Below are 20,709 nucleotides of genomic sequence, written 5' to 3' on the forward strand. Positions count from 1 at the left end.
GCGAATTATTTTATATACAATTTATTACTTATGTATCATTTGCATTGCTGTGTAGGTATCTTAATGGGCGAGATCAGGACGGCTTCCCGAGGCGAGCGAGCTGGTGGGCGCGAACGGCGCGCAGCCATCCCGTCGCTGTGACCATGAACCCCTCGCAGTCAGAGGCGGGAGGTGCTCTGCCCTCGGAAGAGGGTGCCTGATTCCCTCTGGTTCCTCGACGTGAAACGCTGCTTGCTTGTTTGCCCAAGGAGCTCAAGGAACTGTTAAATTCCTCAGTTAGGTGTTGGAGTCAAAGATCCGCCTTTGTCGGAATCTCTAGATTTAGTGGGAAAAGGTTAATGAATTCAGCGACTCGATATTAAAACCCCACAGCTAATTGTCATGCCGGACAGCTGTGAAAGAGCTTTCTTACTGACATCCGTTAGGAAAGTGAGATAGATTGTCATATTTTTAGCAAACAGAGCGGCGGGGATTTGTAGGTGCCTCTCATGCTAATTACCGATGCCTTGCCTCGGTTCTGATCCGATGGATGCTATTCCTGCCCTTCACACGCTAGGCCCTGCCGCTTTGCTCCTTATTTTCTTCTTCTGGTTCTTAAACCCGAGTCCAACGGCCCTTCTCTTGTTCTCATTTTTTTTCTTCTCTTATCTAGTTTTCTCTCAGGTCAGCTAACACCATGATAGCGTAACCTTTCCCAGAATAGTCTAAAATGGTGACTCTTCCCCAAAGAATCACAGGTTTTGCAAGGGTGGCAAAAGCCTTTCCAGTTTAAAGGTGGTAGGCGAAGGTGGGCAGCGCTAACGCTGGGGAGTTGTCCTGGGCACGGGGCAGCAGGGCCTGCCACCTCCGCCCCGACCCCTTCTCCGTACTCCCCGTCCTGGGGGAAGAGGGGATAGGAGTCCTGGCCATCAGATACTGGGTTTCTTGGGGGTTTTATCAAGGTACTTACCATTTTTTTTACATGCACAATGATCAGAAGCAAAAGTAACGCCGGGGAGCTTTCAGTTCATGAGGTGTCTTTGCTAGGACTGAAACTATAAAGTGAGAATAGGAAGGGGACATTTAGAAGAAATCTCTAAAGAAAAGATTGTTCCTGGGGACAGAGCTGGTCAAGTCAAATATTTCATTCTGTGAGGTTCGTTAGGATCAGTTGAAACTTACTTTTTTCAGGTGTATTTGCAGAAATCAGGTATGAACTGTGGCTTGGAGCACAGATGTTACCTGAGCCGTGGAGGTTGCAGGGGCTTCCAGGGCTTGCTCGGGGGGTCCGTTCCTTGCTCGGGGGGTCCGTTCCTTGCTCGGGGGGTCCGTTCCTTGCTCGGGGGTCCGTTCCTTGCTCTGAAGGTACAGCAGCCCCCAAGAACTCCTGTCAATGGGTATATATGTATTTTCTTTTGTTGGAATAGCGGAGGCTATTCGTTGCTGTTCCGATGCAGCTCAGGATTTTACCTTGTTTCCATATAGAGTAAATGCTGCAACTTCAACTGATTGCCACCGGTGTAACCTCCGGCTTTGTAAACTCTGTAAGGGATTAGACCTTGTCACAATGTGCTATTTTAAGTGCAAAGCCTGTTTCTGTTCCAGAGGGCTCTCCGGGAGCAAAACCTGGATGGTTGCCCTGTGCAGAGGTGGAGCTTGAAGTTAAAGCTTCTTGCAGATGCTGGACGTGGGTAGATCCGGGAATTAGGAAAAGGGAGCGCTCCAGGCAGCGCGGCTCCTTCTCAGGCGTGCCCTGGTTCGGCGGTGAATGTTGGTGGGTAGTGCCAGCTAAAGCCACTGGTCCTGCTAAACCTTTCAGTCTTCTTTTTCCACTGAAAAATCCTTCCACAATATCGGTACTTTGCAGAACATCCTTTGCCTTTAAGTGAACTCATTTCTCCTGTGATTTTTTTCTGTGGCAATCAAAAACTTGTCTGCACTAAGATCAGCTTACAAACATCTTGTCTTCTTACATCTACACTATTAAAAACATGAAGTGTTTCTGTGCTGGGCATTTACAGTCTCTGCACAGCACGTTTCTATGGATATTTCCATACTTGCCCTTAATTTTTTTAAGCTGAAGACACTCCAGGCTAGTATTATAAATACTAAAAAATATATTTTGTTCTGGAAAATCTTTTCTCAAGTATAAATTAGTTATTGAGATGAAAAATACAAGATCAAATATTAGGAGCATATCGTATTTGTTGTCTTACTATTATGGCTGATTAAACTTAGAGTTGACTACGATTAATACGGCCTAGGTGATGGACAGCAGTATTGGAAACTGGTGTAAAAACCTTATTCCAAGCTATATCAATAGCGGTCTTGTTTGTTGGTGGTGTTGCCCTGGGCCTGCTGGACCTTTGAGCGGATGCGCAGGACGGGGAGGTGGGCGGCCGCGGGGCGAGGTGACGTTGCGGGGCTCTGGGGAGCTCCCAGCCCGGGGGACCCGACCTGAGCACCCCGGGGCCAGGGCAGGGGCCGGGGACCCCTCGGGGCGGCTCCGTGCCAGCCCCTCCTCGCTGTCCCTCCCCGGCACTGGGTCGGAGGGATGGGGGGTGCAGCAAACAGGGGACACTGAGATACCTTTACACCGTGCAGCTCCTCCTATGGGAAGCGCAGATACACAGGAGTGGGAATACTTTTAAGTGCAGATACACGGGAGTGGGAATCCTGCTTGCTGCTAATAATTGCAGAAATGAGAAGCAGACGTTATCCCCAAAATAAAACCAAAAGTAGGTTTGAATGATGATTAGAGTTAATCATAACACATTACCGTAGTTGTTAGTATGACTCCAAGTAGGCAAAATATAGCTAATAGGCGCAAAGCTGAGAAAAAAACTGTAGGAACCCTGACTCTTTCTAATATTACTGCTTCAGCTGTTCTTGCCGTGAGAGCTCTGCAGCTCTGTTTGTATAGCATTAAATTTACATAACAGGGAACAGTCCTGCCTGCTGCGTTTCGGTTATTTGAGACTCCGTGGCGTATATTGGTGCACAGTTACTTACATTTTACAGCGTGAAACTCAGCATTTCCAATTTCAGTTAGTGAGTTATTAGGGAAACACTGTTTTTCATAAACATTTGCTGATGACATTTCAGAAGAAGCCAGTTCTGCGTGTACAATTCAGCTGCATCATTCAAAAACTGCTTAAGACTGAATCTTTGCAAAAATCGGAAATTTGGTACCATTCAAGCAAAGACTGCCTTCCCCCGGGGACAGAAATGAAAGGAGGGAGAAGAAGGAGAGGAGGCAGGGGATGAGGGTTGCTGCTGAGGCAGAGGAGCGGGGATGATTTTATTCGTTTGAAAGCAGTGGCCCTCCTCAGGTCGGTCGGGTTAGCGAGGGTGGGAGAGCCGTGCAGGTGGGAGCTGAGGTTTGCTCCTGCAGCGCTGGGCACAGGCTCATCGAAGCGTTTGTGGCTCGCTGTGAGGCCACTGGGAACTCGGCCAGTTGTCAGGAGGTGAGTAAGCCAGGTGCTGACACAGCCTTTGGTGTCAGCGGAAGTCCTTTTGCATAGGTTTCTAGGGTTTCTAGCTAGTCAATAACAAAAATTTCTTTTAAATACAATATTTTTGCATTGGTACTCATCTGGCACAAAACCAGTTCAATTAAGAAAGCTTGCAGAGTCAGCTTTATTTGGTGCTCCCTGTAATAGGTGGTATTTAACTTTGGTGGAGGGTCTCGCCACCCGGCCGTTGCCGTTGCTCCGCTGGCGTGTAACGCAGCTCGGGCCAGCAGCATTGTCTGCGGCAGAAACCCAGCAAGGCTGAGGGCAGTAGAGCGGCTTTGAAACCTGGGAAGGTTTAGCCCTGTCCAAATGACGGGTAATTAACTGAGCTTTCGGTGCTGAGAGCACAGGGAGAAAAATAGAAATGAAGTGTTGGTAAACTCCGGGTCCAGTATTATTTCATTGCTAAACTGTGCTTTTTTCTGGGAGTAATCACAGTCAGCTCTTGCAGAAGAGGACATAATTGCGCAGCAGGCAAATTACCTGCATTTGTTGAGTTTGAGAGCCAGTGCCACCGCGGGGAAAGCTCTGTGCAGCACAGCACCGTCCCTGCAGGTCTGCGCCTCCGCGCTCGTGCGTGTGCAACACCCGCAGCAACCCAGGCCCTGGCACGGTAACCGTGTGTGCAAATAGGGGTGCGCACTGGCTAATTCACGTTGCGTGTAGTACATACAACAGCTTCTCAAGGAAGATCTGAGAAGCACCCAAGCAATTCAGGTTCTGCCGCGGGTGGGAGCACCTGTGAAGCCCCCCTTCCAGCTTTTTCCTGCGTTGCACAGGGACCGTTTTGCTGCTCTTGACTTGCTTTTCAGAAAAATTGTAGGAGCTTGTTTTATATCAGTGCTTGCACAAGCCTGTCTCCAAACCCAGGAGCTCTTGCAGAAACGGAGCTTTAAATGGGCAGAAGTGCTGGTGCTGGAAACGTTGCACTTGCGTGGATTCAGGGTGCCTAATCTGACCACCGAGCGTCAGCTATGCCGAGCAGCCGTCACAAGCAGTTTACTAAAGAACTGAATGGATGAGTTCGTTTTTGTGGCTGCGTCCTTTGCCGTAGTTACTGGCGTGTTTGTGTGCAGTTGTGCTCGTATGCTTTGAGCGTGAGTTATGTTGTGCATTTTCAAAATCCAGTCTCGCCCACTTGGCAGTCGTTTTTGAAGCTGAGGACAGAAACGTGACTGATGCTTGACTGGCAAGGCTTGATCCGCAGCTACGTGAACGTGCCTGGAGGTCCTCGCCGGCACAGACCGTAGGTGTAGGGATGCCGAGACCTCGTCAGAGTCCTTACGCCAACGCCGTCTGCCGCTGGTGGTGCCACCCCACGTCGCCCCCCGGCTCTGCTGCGGGGGATGCTGGGGCCGCCTGCGGCACGGGGCCGGGGCGCGTTGCATCGGCAGGGACCGCTTTGGGCTTAAACCCCATGCTTGGGGCCAGCCCCTGAGCTGTGCCCGAGGGCTCGCGTGCACGGGCCGTACGTGGCGTGTACGGACCGTGCAGCTTGCGAGAGGGCCGTGGGTCGGTGGGTACGCCTGGGGCGCAGCTCGGAGCCCCGTTCCTGCGAACTGGGGTGAGCGTTTTTCGCTCCATGTAGACTCGAAGTGCTGAAAGAACATAGAGCAGATATTTACGGGGAAATAGGACATCTTTACACAAAGCGAAGTTGCACTCTGACTGGATTTGCCTGTTGTAAGGATTTATAATCCTGTTAAGAGAGATTATGCCTGGTAATTTTATGCACATTTAGTCTCCCTCTAAGGCAAAGCTGAGGCATTAAACTCTCTTCACCAAGCATTTCAGATTGGATTTGAACTGCTGTTCTGGATGCAGAAGGCCAAAATTCCATCCACTTTACCATTACAATGCTCCTGAAATAATCTATGGAAATGTGATTTTGCGGGTAGGAAGCAATCCTGCAGCTCTGGCTCGGGCAGCGCTCCCATCGGCTTCGGGGGGAGCCCTGCCCGAAAGGCAAGCACACAGAGTATGCAGCCAAAACCGTATTATTACTGTTAGTAGTTTATATTTAAGTTGCTGTACATAGAATATATCTATAGTCAAAATGTCTGGGGTAGTGAAATGTACTGTAGTGTCACTTAATAAATTCCACAGTGTCTTTCAAAAGGTATTTTTTCTTTTCTTTCTTTTTCCTCTTTTTTTTTTTTTTTTTTTCTGTTTGTTTTCAACTAGGACCCCTACTATGGCTGGTGGCCTATTTTCTATTGACAGAAACTACTTTGAAGAGATAGGAACTTACGATGCAGGAATGGATATCTGGGGTGGCGAGAATCTTGAAATGTCTTTTAGGGTAATTGCCGTTTTCCTTCATTTTCTGTCAACAAACACAGTTGTGCTGTAACGGTTCCCACGCCGCGGACAGGGCACTTCTGCTTTAGCTGTCATGCAAGTCACGGGTTAATTTAAATTCTCAAGATATTTGGGAATGCCTCATTATAGTATTTTGGTCCTTTTTACTGCATGAAATATTTTATTACTGTTTGGAAATTTTTATACTTTCAAAATAATATATATTTTAGTAATACCTTTCTTTATAAAGGAAACGAGGCTTTCTGTGAGCTAGTGCCAATGCTAACTGACATAAACAAGGTATAAATTTGTATCGTGACAAAAAAAAAATTCAAATATATGTTTTAACAGAAGTTTTTGAAAGCGTTTGTTGTCATGAACTCGCAAGTTCTGGCTGGGGTTTTTGTTCTGTGTGAGAGCCGAGCTCGCAGAGAAATCTCACGTCCTGCAGAAAAGTGACTGTGTCTCTGCCGGGGATCGGTACGTTGCCCATGACAAGAATAAAATCTCTTTGAGTGAAATGCATTTAGTCATAGTCCTTTAGACATAAAGGAAAATGGGAAAATTGGGTCTTTGATAAGTTAACTGTTAGAAAGGATGTTGAAAATTACTTTGAACATCTCTGATGTATCACCATTTATGCATTTTAAGTAAGTATGCAAAATAAACCCCGGTATGCCTATCTAGTACCCACAGCACATCGCGGGGATATCCTTCTTTCCTTTTTTTTTCATTTTTTGTCTTCAGCCAGGGCTGGTAGACTGCTTTCTATTGACAGAACCTACTTTGAAGGTTTTTGTGAAGCAGGTATTTCTAGAGAAGATCAACAGAGAATTTGAAAGCATTTTCAGGCCATTTTCTGTAAACTATAATCATTCACTTTCCAGTAAAATAGAAGGGTAGAGTTACATCTTCTGAGCGTACATGTTTTAAATCAGTGGATTTCAACATTTTTTGGTGTACAGACCCCTAAGAATGTTCCTTGGATGTACATAGGCCCCCGTGGCAGGGGGGTTGGACTAGGTGACCTTTAAAGGTCCCTTCCATCCCGAAGCATTCTATGCTATAAGAGCTTAATTTTAACTTAAGCCTGGTAGTAGGCTTGTTTTTCACGTCTTTAGAAGTGATCCATGGAGCAGAGAGTGACTAGCGCTGCTTTAAAGCGTTAAATATCTGCCTCTCGTAGGCTAAATCTGCGTATTACTACTGTTTATTTTTTACCGAGTATCAGAGCGTGTGATTTCTGTAAAGTGACGTTCGCCTAGTTCATCGAAATTTTAAGATCAGAATTGCTGATGCGCATGAGGCCCTGACGGAGGGAACCTCGGAGCCGTTTGTTATTGCCGGTGTTTGTTACCGCTTACAGAAAACCTTTTGCAGGACCGGTTTCGGGTCAGTACTGTGCAAAGGTCCCGTTCTCATTAGTGAAGGGTCTAAAATATTTAACTCTCCTTTTGGAAGAACACTGGGTTTTCATCATAAAAATGATAATCCCTGAAAACCCAACTCTAACACAGAGGGACAGACAAGGTGGTTTTTGTTCAGAGTCTGTATTGGAGATTATACGGAAGCTGATTCTCCGTGGGCTCCTTTTGGCAGGGGCTAGTTTTGTTAACAAAGATACAAATATTGATCACGTTTCTGTCAGGCCTTGTAAGCGCAACAGAATAAAATAATTTACAATTCCACGGCCTTTTCCCGCTCCCTGGCGTAAGAGATTCATTTTGGCAGAAAGCATTTGATCTTCTGCTGAGAGCAGCATGTGAGCGTGTATTCAGCTTCCCGCGTATGCTAAAGAAATGCCCTAAATAGGATATTCTTCATGCATACTCTTCCTCGAATAATGCTAATATATTTTGAAAACCTTTCCTGATCAGTTTAGCAATTTAATGGTGGTGTTCTGTCTTCATCTCGCGCTGTTCTGCTCTGGCTCTTGGCGGCTGCCTGGGAAACCTGTTGGGATTCGTGGCGCGGGTCGGCCGGCGCCTGGTCGGGATGCGCTGGGCTTTGCCGTCGTGTGTAGCGCAGCTTGAGCTGATGCCTCTGCCTTGCTGCGGTTTCACTGGTTCTGCTTCCTGGGCACTTCCCTAATTTGTGTTATACAGATATAAAATCATACTTCGAGGGTTTGTTTTTCTTTTTTTTTTTTTTTTTCTCTTTCCCTAAATAATAATTTCTTGAGTCCTGTTTCAAATTGAACTTGAATTCTATTCAATGCTTATGTGAGTAAACCAGCAATGGGCTTAACTTATATAAATTTTGTGAGAATACTGTTATGAAACCTCAATTTCAGCTTTAACTTAAAAATCCCAGTCCAAAATATGTGGAAAGATGAAGACCAACACTAGCTGTGCTCTCCGCCCGAAGCCCGAGTGATAACGGCAGGGAAGCGGCTCTGCCATTACTCGTATTTTACTCGTTAAGACTGAGGTGGGGGGGTGAGGAGAGGAAGCACAGGAATTTTCTGAAGAACTCTTTGGGCATCGTATTAGAGAACATTATTTTATGTCTTTGGAAGATTTTCCCACTTAAACTTCAAGAAACATTACCAGCCTGGAACGCATGCATCAGCCTAATAAGAGGGCATGGTGTCAAGAATAGAAATGAAAGGATGCGCTTGCAGCGCCGGGAGGTTTCCATGGCAATGCCGGGCAGCCACGCCGTGCTCTTCCTTGGTATTTAGAGCCTCCGTCTGTAAAGAAAACCAACCAAATCATCAAGTACATCAAGTACGACTGGATCAATAAAATACCGAGGCCTCTGCATTTAAAAACCTATCTGATGTAAAACATCTGCAGAAGATTGGTAGCAAAGAGTGCCAGGGGCTGGGGAGGTTCCTCCAGCAGCCACGTTGCAAGCCTGCAATTATCCAGCAGGTTTCCGGAATATCTCATTGCAGTCAGGAATACACCGAGACTAAATCTTGCTTTGGAAAATTACTGTAATAGGAGTCAGCCATAAGGACGTTTCTAGAGCTCTTACTACATTGGATGTTTTTATCATCAAATGGGAGGGGGTTGGTTTTGGTGTGGGTCCGCTATTCAGAAAACAAACCCCCAAATCCCTGTGTTGATAATCCCTGCATCCTCAGAAGAGGTTGCAAAGTGCCTTTGCCTTCCCTGGCTGCGCCCGCCTCATCTGCAACCAGCAACGGCAGCGGCGTTGTCCCCGGTGCAGTGATGGAAAGGATTCGCGGAGGTTTTGGTCTGGAAGAGGCGCACAGGCACGGCTGGGCTGGACGCGGTGCCGCGGCGGGGCTCAGGAGCAGCAGGCTCACGGCACGGACTGAGGAGGCGTCATCGGCGTCAGTCTGTCCTGCCAGCGGGGTCTGTCTGTCCTGCTGGGCAGCCGCTCGGTTCCCGTAAAACACCACACGTGAGCGTGGGGGTGTGTGCGGCTGGGTACGGTTTCCTTATTTCGGGGTAAATCAATATTTCTTCTTTTAGCTGTGCTGCTGCTGCTCATTGCTGAACGGTCTCTAACGATGCCTTTTGGAGGATGTCTTTTAGTAATGGCAACTGGGAAAAGAAAAATAATGATCCTGGCAGGAATCTCTTACAGCTGTAAGAGTCCACTTTAGGAAATGAAAGCCTCATTTATTCTTAAACATTTACCGTATTTGTATTTATAGAATTCCTTCAACATTTTTAATTTTCTGTTAAATTCTGTAAGTGTTTTTTCCCAATCAGAGAACACCCTGAAAACTTGATAGTCAGAAAGCAGCTCATATAGCTTTGGAAAAGGTATTAAAAATAATCTGTCCATCAGAAAAAAAAAGATTATTCTTTAGAATAATCCAAATAGGCCAAAGCAAAGCTGGAGACAGCAAACGTGTACTCTAACAGGAATAAGATGCTGTGTGCTTTTGGTTTTCTGGCAGCTGTTAGAAGTGCAGAAGAGGGTAGCGAGTGTTTCCGTGTGGATTTCCTAAGGAGTGGGATAGATGAATACGTTGTTCTCCGTCTCTGAAATTTCTGGTTTTACTGTCGTAGGAAGTCTTGTAGTAAATGACTAAGGAGCAAGGCTGTTCAATTCACTTGTAACTTAGCGTAGTATCCGATCTACAGACATACTGATATGATAGCATGTGTAAACGGCAACCACGTTGTGCAGACTCCCCATCGTGGAGCAGAAGGGGCTGCGAGGAACCGGGCACGGCCAAACCGCGGCCCCCCGCCACGTCCCGACCGGGCACGGCCAAACCGCGGCCCCCCGCCGTGTCCCACCACGGCTGCTGCCGCGGGACCAGGAGTGACACCCTGAAGGTCGCTGCTTTGATGTAAATGCCGATGAGGCAGGATGCGGTTGATGAAGCTTTTCCAGATATGCACAAAGGCTTATTAATAGCAATTTTTCAGCCTGACTGTATGTGAGGTCTCAACTTTCAGCTGCGAAATTATAGGTGTAAGAGAGCATTTAAACATGTTTTAAGTAAACCGTTTTAGCAAGATCATTGATTTGGATGACTGGAAGCCCAGCGCTGTATAATTACAGGCATAACCGGGTGTAACTCCTAGGGAGGCTGGAAAGGTTGCGTGCCTGCGAGATGATTTTCAGAAGTACGCTGTGACATTGAAATTAATTTCGTGTGTTGGTGGGTGGAATTTGGGGTATGTAAATCCCTAATCACCTGGCAAGCAGATTGAAAATATCTCTCTCTGCTTTTCAATATTCCTTAGCTGTTTGACTATATTAACTAAACTGAGGAGCACAGTTTGCTCACAAATTGTATTCAAAATATGTTTATATGCGTACATTCGAAGCATACAACACTTTTCCTTTTCTTTGGACTGCATTAATTTTTCTGTATGTCAGGATTCTTACATTTCTATAGGGAAAATATTCAAGATACACCGCTTCAGTTGATTTCATTAGAGAGATCTTTGGTATTAGAGTTTTCAGGATTTTTTTCCCTAATTATTACTTACGCATCACTGCATAGCAGCCAACAGCTTTAACTCATTTAAAATAACGTTGCTTACGTGTTAGCTTATTTTCCAACTGCAGTAATCTTCAGGGATTTTTTTACCGTAGCTTTGATCTGTCCGTATACTTGAGAGATGTTCAACCTACCACCATCATCAATAAACACACACATGTACCTAAAGAACCCCCTTGTGTGAAGAAGTATTTTCTGGAATGAAGTAAATAGAATTATTAACATGTAAAGCATTTGCTTTCGGTGTTTATATCTCTCAAACCTGAGACTTTAGTTTTATTTTACTCTAAACTTTGAAGAGTATTATACAGGAGAGATTCCCCTGTAAAGGACAAGGTGGAGTGTGTGATGTTTCGCTTTCAGATATAGGTAGGTAACACCTACTTAGCCACCCAAAACTAAACATCAGCGGAGCTGCAGGAGCATTTTTTCTACCTGTTCTAAGATTAGGAGTAAAGCCTCAAAGCTGTTTGATTTTTTTTTTTTTTTTTTTTTTTGCCTACAAATGATTATTAGCCTCAAATATTTCTGATTGACACGCGCTGAGATTTGCAGGAACTGACATTGACTCAGTGTTCAAAAATGATGGAAGAGGAAAAAATCCTGGCAGTGGGCTGCACGGGGATCAGATGGGGTTTAATGAAATCATTTGATGCAATAATAGGAATGGTTTTAAAATGTCTGTGAAATCAAAGGTAGTTTTAAATAATTAATGTCTATCTATAAAAAGGGATAAATTATGTGGGCAAATACAAGCCTTAGTTTTAATTCCATGGTGTGCAATGTTTCAGCACAAACTTGGAAGGAATTAATATTTGTAAGTAAAAAGATAAATAGAAAATGGGTTAGTGTCGCATGGGTTTATTAGAGCTAAATTATAACATGCTGGGTTTGACAGCTCATTTTCCAGACCAAGGAAATATGGCAGATCTGCAGGATCTGTTCTTCACCAAAGCATTTCTATAAGGGGCACTCGGGAGATTGTCTCTGGAGCCAGGAGATGGGGGTTGATACGAATTGATACGGGAAGATGGGCAGTGCTGAAGGATGAGATGTCAGGCTGGGGACAGGTCACTATTAGAGTTTCTTAACTGTAAAGTTTCAGCTGGACGTTGATTTTTTTCACTAAATAACTTTTCATAGAATCATAGAATCGTCAAGGTTGGAAAAGACCCTTAAGATCATCGAGTCCAACCGTTAACCCAGCACTGCCAAGTCCATCACTATACCATGTCCCCAGGCACCACATCCATCCGTTCTTTAAATACCTCCAGGGATGGAGACTCAACCACTTCCCTGGGCAGCCTGTGCCAGTGCTTGACCACCCTTTTGGTGAAGAAGTTTCTCCTAATATCCAACCTAAACCTCCCCTGGTGCAGCTTGAGGCCGTTCCCTCTCGTCCCATCATTCGTTACAGAAGGTGGGGAATAAACTCCTGGCACGTGCCGGCTTGGAAGATGCAGACAGGGACTTAAAGTACGATGGAAGTACCGTGGTTGGAAGAATACCTGATTGTGGAGAATTCATTCAGGTGGAAGGAGAAGGGTTAAACTACAGAGGAGAAGGAAAGGAAGACACCTTCAACCTTAAAAATTATGATGTGACAATAACTGGTTTATGAATAATTCAGTGTGAAAATTAAGAGTTTAAAGTTTTTTATTTTTTTTTAAATGAGATACATCAATCTTATACCAGAATATTTGCGGTCTGGCTGTCTTTAGTCCCTCGGTGCTTTCCGTTGCTGTCAGGGCCCTTACTGCCTCTCTCGAAGGGTGGGAGGTCAGTAAATGGGAATATCGCTGCCCTAAGGGCCGCGGTTCCCCCCCGCGGCAAGCGCTGCCGGCGGGCGCTTAGCACAGGGCTTGCGGAGTTTGCCAAGGGCAGGTCTTGGTGGGCAGAAAGTCTCGATGTGGCCGTCTGGGGCGAGACACTGGCTCCGTTTGTTGGTGTTTTTCTGGGAAGAGATAACCGAGATGACTAGAAGGATGGTAGTAAAGCAGTAATTCATAAAATTGTTGCCGCGTTTAAAAAAAATATAGGCACGTTGGAGGAAAGACACAATTCATTGGAAATACCTGATTCCCAGGCTATAGGATCAAGTAAATTCTATCCCTAGACATTTTGCTGGATTAAAAAATATAACAAATATTAAAATGAAAAAGACTGCAATAAAATGTAATGGCATTTCTCTCAAAAATCTTTGGAGTACTACATGGAGCAGTCACCAGTGTCAGTAAAAAGCTGCTGGCAGGCGTTGAATACCTGACCGAGGTGTCATCTACAGAGCAAAGTATCAGGGACAATTCTGGTATTCACCGTAGTTGCGATGAAGAGCGATCAAATGTATTACCAAATGTCAAATGTATTTACTTCTGCCGTGAGGACAGGCTGAGAGCTGGGGTTGTTCAGCCTGGAGCAGAGGCGGCTGCGGGGGGACCCTATTGCAGCCTTTCAGTACTTAAAGGGGGCTGATAAGAAAGATGGGGACAGGCTTTTTAGCAAGGCCAGTAGCGATAGGACAAGGGGTGATGGTTTTAAACTAAAAGAGGGCAGATTCAGACTAGATATAAGGAAGAAATTTTTCACGATGAGGGTGGTGAAACACTGGAAGGGGTCGCCCAGAGAGGTGGTGGATGCCCCATCCCTGGAAACCTCCAAGGCCAGGCTGGACGGGGCTCTGAGCACCCTGGTCTGGTTGGAGATGTCCCTGCCCATGGCAGGGGGATGGACTGGATGGGCTGGAAAGGGCCCTTCCACCCCAAAGCGTTCTGTCATTCTGGGATTACCGTAGTGTTTCTTGTCTGTATGGTGAACAGGTCTCTGGAATCCCACAATCCTTCACCATTATATGAACTTCTGGAAAGTAGTCATTTTACCAGGGAACATTCAAGAGGGTTGGTTTGTTTGGTTTTTTTTAAATAATATTGCAAAGATAGAAGTCCTTTTCTTCTGAACAGGGTGCAGGTTCATCTGCATTTCTATGACAACTGTAATAGATAGCAGATTGTACCAAGGACAGCCAAAAATGTGCTTTAAAAAATGTACAGGAACACACATTTTAAAAAACGGTAGCGTGGGAGGAATTTCCTGCTGGGGAGAGCAGTCGGAGGGGGAGAGCGGGAGCGAGCTGGGGGGATGCTGGTCCTTGGGTGGGGACCGCAGGTTAAAGCCCCCCCGGAATTGCATGTGCTCATTGCTCTCTGTCCCGTGAGTTACTCCCAGGTTGCGTTGTCAGCCCATCAGTAGGGCGTACGTCGGTTTTAATGCATGCTCCCTTCTCGGTACAGCCACGTGTCCCTTGGCATCCGTCAGCGTGAAGTTTCACCTGAAGTGACTAGTTGTCACTCAGCTGCAAAACACAAGATGTTAAACACAAGAGTATTTTGGTGTTGTCATTGCTTATCCCAACAGAGTACATCACTTAGCATACTAATGAAATTATATAAAAGGATTTAGCCCTAATGAAATAAAATCTGCATTAAGTTACTATGGTAACTGTTATGTCTATGTCGAGGAGCTCTAATTACAAGACTGTACCAGCATTCCTGTTCAAAACACCCAGTGGTCCTTAAACTCTGTGTTGTATTAGCAGGAGGTATTTTAGTCCTGCTGTCTGCTTAGGAGGAGACTAAAGCAAAGGGTGGGACGAGCCTAAATAAGGAACTGGGCGGTAGGTGATACCTTTGTTGATGCCAAAAATATCAGTGAGCCTTAGAGAAGAGTGAATCCCAAGGAATCGATATTGTCTGGCAGAACAGCAAAGCTTTGCAACCCTGGAAGCGTCCGATGGAGAGCTTCGTTTGCCCCCGTTGTTCCCCCCGCTGCCTGTGTTATGCGTCTGGTTCTGCACACTCGGACCTTCAGCCTTCTTCAGTTCCTTCTTCAGTTCTTTTCAGAGCCTGGAGAGACGGAAGGTTGCAGAACAGCAGTTAAGACACAAAGTGATGTATATCATACCAAGACTCTAGTGATCTGACAGAAAAACAGCTTACTTCATTTAACAACAGGGTATTAAAGTCTGGGATTACATGGTTGTTTATACTTGTGCAGTCATATCGAAGGCATTGAGCTTACTCAGAGTATAGATTTTGGCTCCCATAGTGGGAGGGGACAGTTTGCATCTAGGAGAGGTTCATCAAATTCTCTTCTTTGTCTATAACTTCTTTTTTTTTTTTCTCTTTGAGTCGATCATGGTACTCACCGGCATCTGAACCAGAGAACATACGTTCTGCATCTGTGTTTCACTCCCCTGGTTCTGCGATGCTCAGAGTACCTGTGCTTGCTGCTTTCTATTGCTGTCCGTGGTATTAACCAAGATCTGCCGTGCCTTTGCTCGGGATGGTCATGAACATGATTCTGCTTTGAAAAATATATCCGTGTATATATTTATATATATAAAAAAGTAGGAGTTCTTCTCTGTTGCTTTAAATATGATGAAATCCTGGAACATTCAAACACCCGGATAACATCCATACCCTGCAGTTAATCCATTAGAGGATGACACCTTTCTAAGATGGTGGTTTGTGTATGTTCACGTTGTAAGGACGCAGAACCGAGCGCGCCGTTCGTGCACGCTGCCGCGTTGCCGTTCAAGGCTCTGCGCTTTCATTGCTACCAAGAGCTGTGCCCCTGCTGTTTCCCTTAAACTTTTGCTTGAAATTCCCTGATGAATTGTGACCTGGGGAAATAAGTCAGGAGGTAGCTGCTAACCTGTCCGTCAGAGCCCCTCCCGCTAGAAACTCAGTGTGGTTTGTGTTTGTTTTAGTCAACGTTTTCTGCGTGTTTTAATTCCAGATTTGGCAGTGCGGCGGCTCCCTTGAGATTGTCACCTGCTCGCACGTTGGCCACGTTTTCCGAAAGGCAACGCCTTACACCTTCCCTGGTGGCACGGGGCACGTCATCAACAAGAACAACAGGAGGCTGGCAGAGGTCTGGATGGATGAGTTTAAGGACTTCTTCTATATAATATCCCCAGGTAAGAAATTATTTTCTGATCATATTACGATGGGTAAAGGTGTCCGAATAAAGGAAGGCGTAAATATAAGGCACATGCAGGTAAGTGTAGACATGCGTGCATGTATATGTACTAAAAGTTGAGACATAACAGCACAAGTGCTTTCTAAATTCAAGGGAATTTCCTTTCCATGTGTCAAAACCTTCTGTATTCTCTTCCCAAGGTAAAAATATTAGTTAAGGCTTCTCCTCTCCTGAAGATCGTAAGGTTTTTTTCCAGAACATTATTCTCGTAATATTAGTTTGCAGCCAAGTAGGAAAGCTCTTTGGCCCATTTAATCTAAGAAATTCAGAATTTGGCCAGATTATGCTTATGGTCCCCGAAGGTGCCTTCAGATGACCTCAACGGGAGGGACAGCAGAGGTGCTCTGGGTCACTGGATGGAAGGGCAGGAGCCCTTCGGAGCACAGGACTCTGCCATGAGGTATCTTCACCACGTCCTTCTGTCTCACCACTGCCAAGTACCAGTCCTCAGCAGAAACACTCCCTTTTAGTCATAACAGATTTCTCTTCCTTTTTATTGCTGATTTTCATTTATATTTCGGTACAGCGCACATAGCGCATACAAATTATGTACAATGTAATCACATATATCACACACAGTTATAGGAGATAAAAAACATATTCCTATTTGATCTTCCAAAAGTTGTTAAGGGTTATATTGTGAGTAAATATTTTGATGAAATAACCCAACGTTGTTATGTTAAAGCTGGGAATGTTTTTATCTAAAGATAATTATGGCCTCCACGTGAGTGAGCTTAATGGAGTACCTACATTAAAGATGGAGCGGGAGGTGGGGGTTTCGTTCGTCCCCATGCCACTCTCCGAGGCCTCCCTCTGAAAAGGACGAGTCCTGTTCAGCTTGGGGAGAGCTGCCTGCCCACGGGGCTCCCGGGGCTGGGCAGAGCCGTCGCTCTGCTTTGGAGAGACAGCCAGCCTGCGCCCGTCAAGTGCCGTCGCTTTTTGTTTGGCTTTTTGTACTCTTTTTTTTTTTTTTTAAGCATCACTTTACTTCATGCAACTAACTCTTAAATAAACCTTGGTCTTTAGAATAATATAATAACTACCCTCAGGTATCTTACATGGCAGGTTTCATGTTCGTTCTTTCATCATTTAAAATTTACCTGTTCACTGGAAAAAAATAGACTTGGAGACAATTCAATTTTTACCAGACTTAGGGTTTTAAACAAAACTTTTTTTTTTTCTTGAACAAACACAAGAATCAAAAACTTTAACAAGTTGCCGTGATCAGGAAAAAAACGAGTATGTACCTTCAAGTGCTGGCTCTGTAGTAAAGACTGTTTTGCACCTGTATTTCGAGCAGTCCTTTGATCACAGCCAACCTCTTAAAGCAGGCATTTTGAGCTGAGCCTTTTCTTTCTATAAATCAGGACCAGTAGTTTGATTTGATTTGATTTGGCTGAAATAAGTGAAAAAATAAGGTTAATATACTTCATAACGTTATTTTTCTTTTAAAGATTTGTATATAAAATGGAAAACTATTCTGGGTGCTTTTTTTTATTCCAAAGAGGTTTACTGATACCTCAAAATTATACAGTCAATAAAAACTAAATTGCTTCCATTCAAAAGCCAGAATATACAAAGTCTCACGTATGAGAGCCAGTTATTTTTCATAGTATTTATAAATTATTACTTAAAATGTCTGTGGTAGAGAGTAGCCATAGCCTATGTAAGCTGTTGTTACTATTTTATTGTGTGCTCTGGGATAATCTTCCCAGTCTTCCATCTTTAAACTTTCTTCCAATTTAAATCCTGTAGCAACAGAATCAGTTTAAATTTGCACTATCACCAAGAAGTAAACCCTGGACCATATTATTATCCGTATGAGTTTTGCGTGGCATCTCCAGCACAAGTGACTGTTGTTACACCTCAGCTCATTCCGGCTGCACACCTGCTTGTTTCCACAAGCTGTTTTGGTGCTTTGATTTTTCCAGGGCTTCAGGACGTCTCGGTCAATCATCAGGTGCCAGCACGTAATCACAAGCTGTGAAGTCAGAAAACTCTTGGTTTCTGCATGGGTTATCGCACGTGTCCTCTGGCTGTCACAGTATGCACTCCTAAAATATTCTGAGCGTGTCTTGGAAAACCCTTATCAAGCCAAAAAAATTAAAGCACCACAAAAAAAAGTCTGTGCACATCTTAAGTGCCCTGTTAATGGTGTAAAAAAGGTATTTATCTATCTATACCTTATATATACACTAAATATAGGTGTATATAAATGTGCGTATAACCAAAAGAGGCAAGCATGAAACAAGTATTAAAAGAAATGTCAACAGCCTGATGATCCCCCTCGATCAGAGGCTGGGGCTGGCACCGCGTGTTTTTGGGAAGCGTTCGCAGGGCTCTGCCTGCCGCCGGGGGAGAGGTGCAGGCGGGTTTCCCCGGCCTTCTGAAATACCTTCTCGGGTGCATCTTCTGGTGGTGCTGAGGCAGCGGGGCTGGGAGTGGGACGCCTGCGGAGGGACGCCTGGTCTCCTCAAGGAAAAGTAAGTCTGTTCCCTCCGGGGAGCAGCCCGTGAGGAAAGGTTTCTTGGTCCAGTAGGAGGGATGAAACCGTGGAAGAAAACTAAATGTTCCTGACTTCAGGACCAGCAAGAAGAGCCAGAGCAGCCAGCGAGGTGAGCCACCATCCCTCTCCAGTCCGGGTGTTGTACGGGTGGCAGCGGGATTCCCGGAGGGCAGAGCGGGGTCTCCAGGAGCCATCGGTATCTTCAGATGCTGTTTGTCCTCTGGTGTCCGTGTTTCTTCTGAGCCACCGCGAGGATGAGTTGCTGCCTTAGTCTGGAGGAACGGGTCCGCTATTAAAGCTACGGGTGTCTGTCGTCCCGCGTAGTGCTGACGAAACGGGCATCACGTGCCAGGCCTGATGGAAGTGCACCGTGGAGTTCACTTGTACGGGATTTACCAAAATGCAGAAGATGCATGTACCGTGAGTGACAAACAACCGCATTGACAGGACCCTCTTAAATATGGAAATTGAACTTTGTGTGAGATAGGCAGGACTGTGTCCCTTTGTAATTGGTAATTATATCTACCCAATTAAAGCTGAAGGAATAGGACGCGTGACAGAAAATTTGGCTGACTGTTTCTAACATAATTGGTTTCTGTTCTGCAAGAGGAAGGGAAAAAAATTGGAAAAAATAAATATAAAGCTGACAAATGAATGTCTAATATGATGTAAAAGTGAATTCAAAACCCATGCAAGATGCAGTCAAGTTCAAACCATAAATATATCCCATGGGATTAGCCATTCTTTAATTCAGTTCTCCCTTATTAAGTTCTTTTTTTGTGTAGTCTCATAATACCAAGTTCCCATTGCATTTTTGTTGAACTAAATGCATTTCTAATAATTTACCCTGAAAGCATACATTTTCTCACAAGTATGAGGCGTGCAAATACTAACGATGTATATTCACCACGCAGCGTATGGGGTGAATACATTGCAGTCTGCGTGCTTTTATATTCCGCCTTGACAGCAAATTTTTCTAGGCTGATTAGGAGTTAGTTGCTTTAAAGCATGTAGGTGAGCTCAAGCTCTAAAAATATCATACTAAGGGCTATTTAAAATACAATACATTTTAAATGAGGTATTAGCAAAATGCATTTAAAGGCAACTAGAATAGTGATACACATGGTAGAATAATTTAAAAATTCCAGTTTCAAAAAGAGTGCCAGATGAAATTACTGCTGTGTAGTTTTCTAAAATGTGTTAATAGTTCAGTTAAAAAACACTTCCAAATTGGTCATATTTTAATTTTCAAATTCTTAAATGCAACACTCCAAATCCTGGACCAGAACTCTTTTTTTTTTCCTCTCTTCCCTTGCTTTTCTTTTCGTTTTGGGATCTTCTGAGCAAGGGTCTGTTTGGTTCAACAGGACTTCTACGATAGGCCTTGATTTTTATTATTCTTTGTTTCCACAGAATTTCTCCTGAGATATTCTGAGTTGTGGGAGTGAGGAGTTTAGTGTTGAGCTAACGGTTAAGTTTGGATGTAGAAATTTAAAAAGGCTGTGGAAAAATATATCCGATTTAAGCCTACCTTTGACCAGCTTGACTATTTCTCCAGCATATCTGCAAAACCTGGAGCAATCCCCTCACTACGGACTTGCCCTGCTCTGCTGCTTTGGCGGTTTGACGTGTCAGACCCCCAGTACAATAGATTAATTTGGAACCACCTAATTGAAGAAATAAAACTCAGGAAAGTGGCAGTGGGAAATAGCTATTTCCATCTATCGGAGCGCACGCATCGCAGAATGCCACGTAAACTGAGCGATGCAGTCATACCTCTGCACATCCAAGTATTTTAAATATGAGATTTAGTTTTGAAAGTGGATAATGAGGAGTGTGTTGGATGATGTGAATCAGGAGCTTAATCCTCTCCGCTGCTGGTTCCAGCCTGGAGCTATCCGTATGGTGCTGCTGTCGCAGGGCGTGATTTGGCGTGGCCGTCTTCTGTCAAGGTGCTCGGTGGATGGATGGGTGGGTGGATGGATGGATGGACGCTCTCGGAGTTGGGAGGAGTGGTGAATACCAACATGTCATCTTCTGAACTGGCCAGTATCCCGCGGTTCAGCTGGGTAGAAAATGCCCAATTTGGACGTTTGGAGAGATGCAGGTGCTTTTGATGGCAGAAGCCACTGTGAAGCTCTGTCTAGGAGAGCAGCTGCTACGTAAGAGGTCAAATGAGCGAGCGTTTTGAAGTTTCCTCGTTAGCACTTGTATCTTGGACAGGAGTAACAGCTGATTTCCTCTTGTATTAGAGAGGAGCTTCTGAAATCGCTTTGGATAGTCAGTTTTGCGGCGACCTTTATGTTTTCTAGGTTTCAGCAAGCAGTGGGAGCGGATTTTCTCAGCAACATTTTTTACCTTGGATGTCCAATATTAGGCTTTCTAGCCTGCATTTCATCAGCTGGTTTCTGAGGTGAGAAGACATCCCTTCT

The 20,709-nt window shown here is 44.9% G+C and overlaps 1 protein-coding gene across 3 annotated transcripts in view; it reads left to right on the forward strand.

Annotated features, from left to right (window-relative positions):
• GALNT13 (polypeptide N-acetylgalactosaminyltransferase 13) overlaps window positions 1-20,709 on the forward strand; it is a gene marked incomplete at both ends in the record, with an annotated part of 136,919 nt that overhangs the window by 74,614 nt on the left and 41,596 nt on the right. For all 3 annotated transcript variants that reach the window (XM_082312573.1, XM_082312571.1, XM_082312572.1), the window contains 2 exons: window positions 5,679-5,796; window positions 15,529-15,709. In XM_082312573.1, coding sequence (XP_082168699.1) covers window positions 5,679-5,796; window positions 15,529-15,709 — 299 coding nt within the window. The remainder of the gene's footprint in view (window positions 1-5,678; window positions 5,797-15,528; window positions 15,710-20,709) is intronic.

Source organism: Platalea leucorodia (assembly GCF_965183815.1).
Source record: "Platalea leucorodia genome assembly, chromosome: 5".
NCBI lineage: Eukaryota > Metazoa > Chordata > Aves > Pelecaniformes > Threskiornithidae > Platalea > Platalea leucorodia.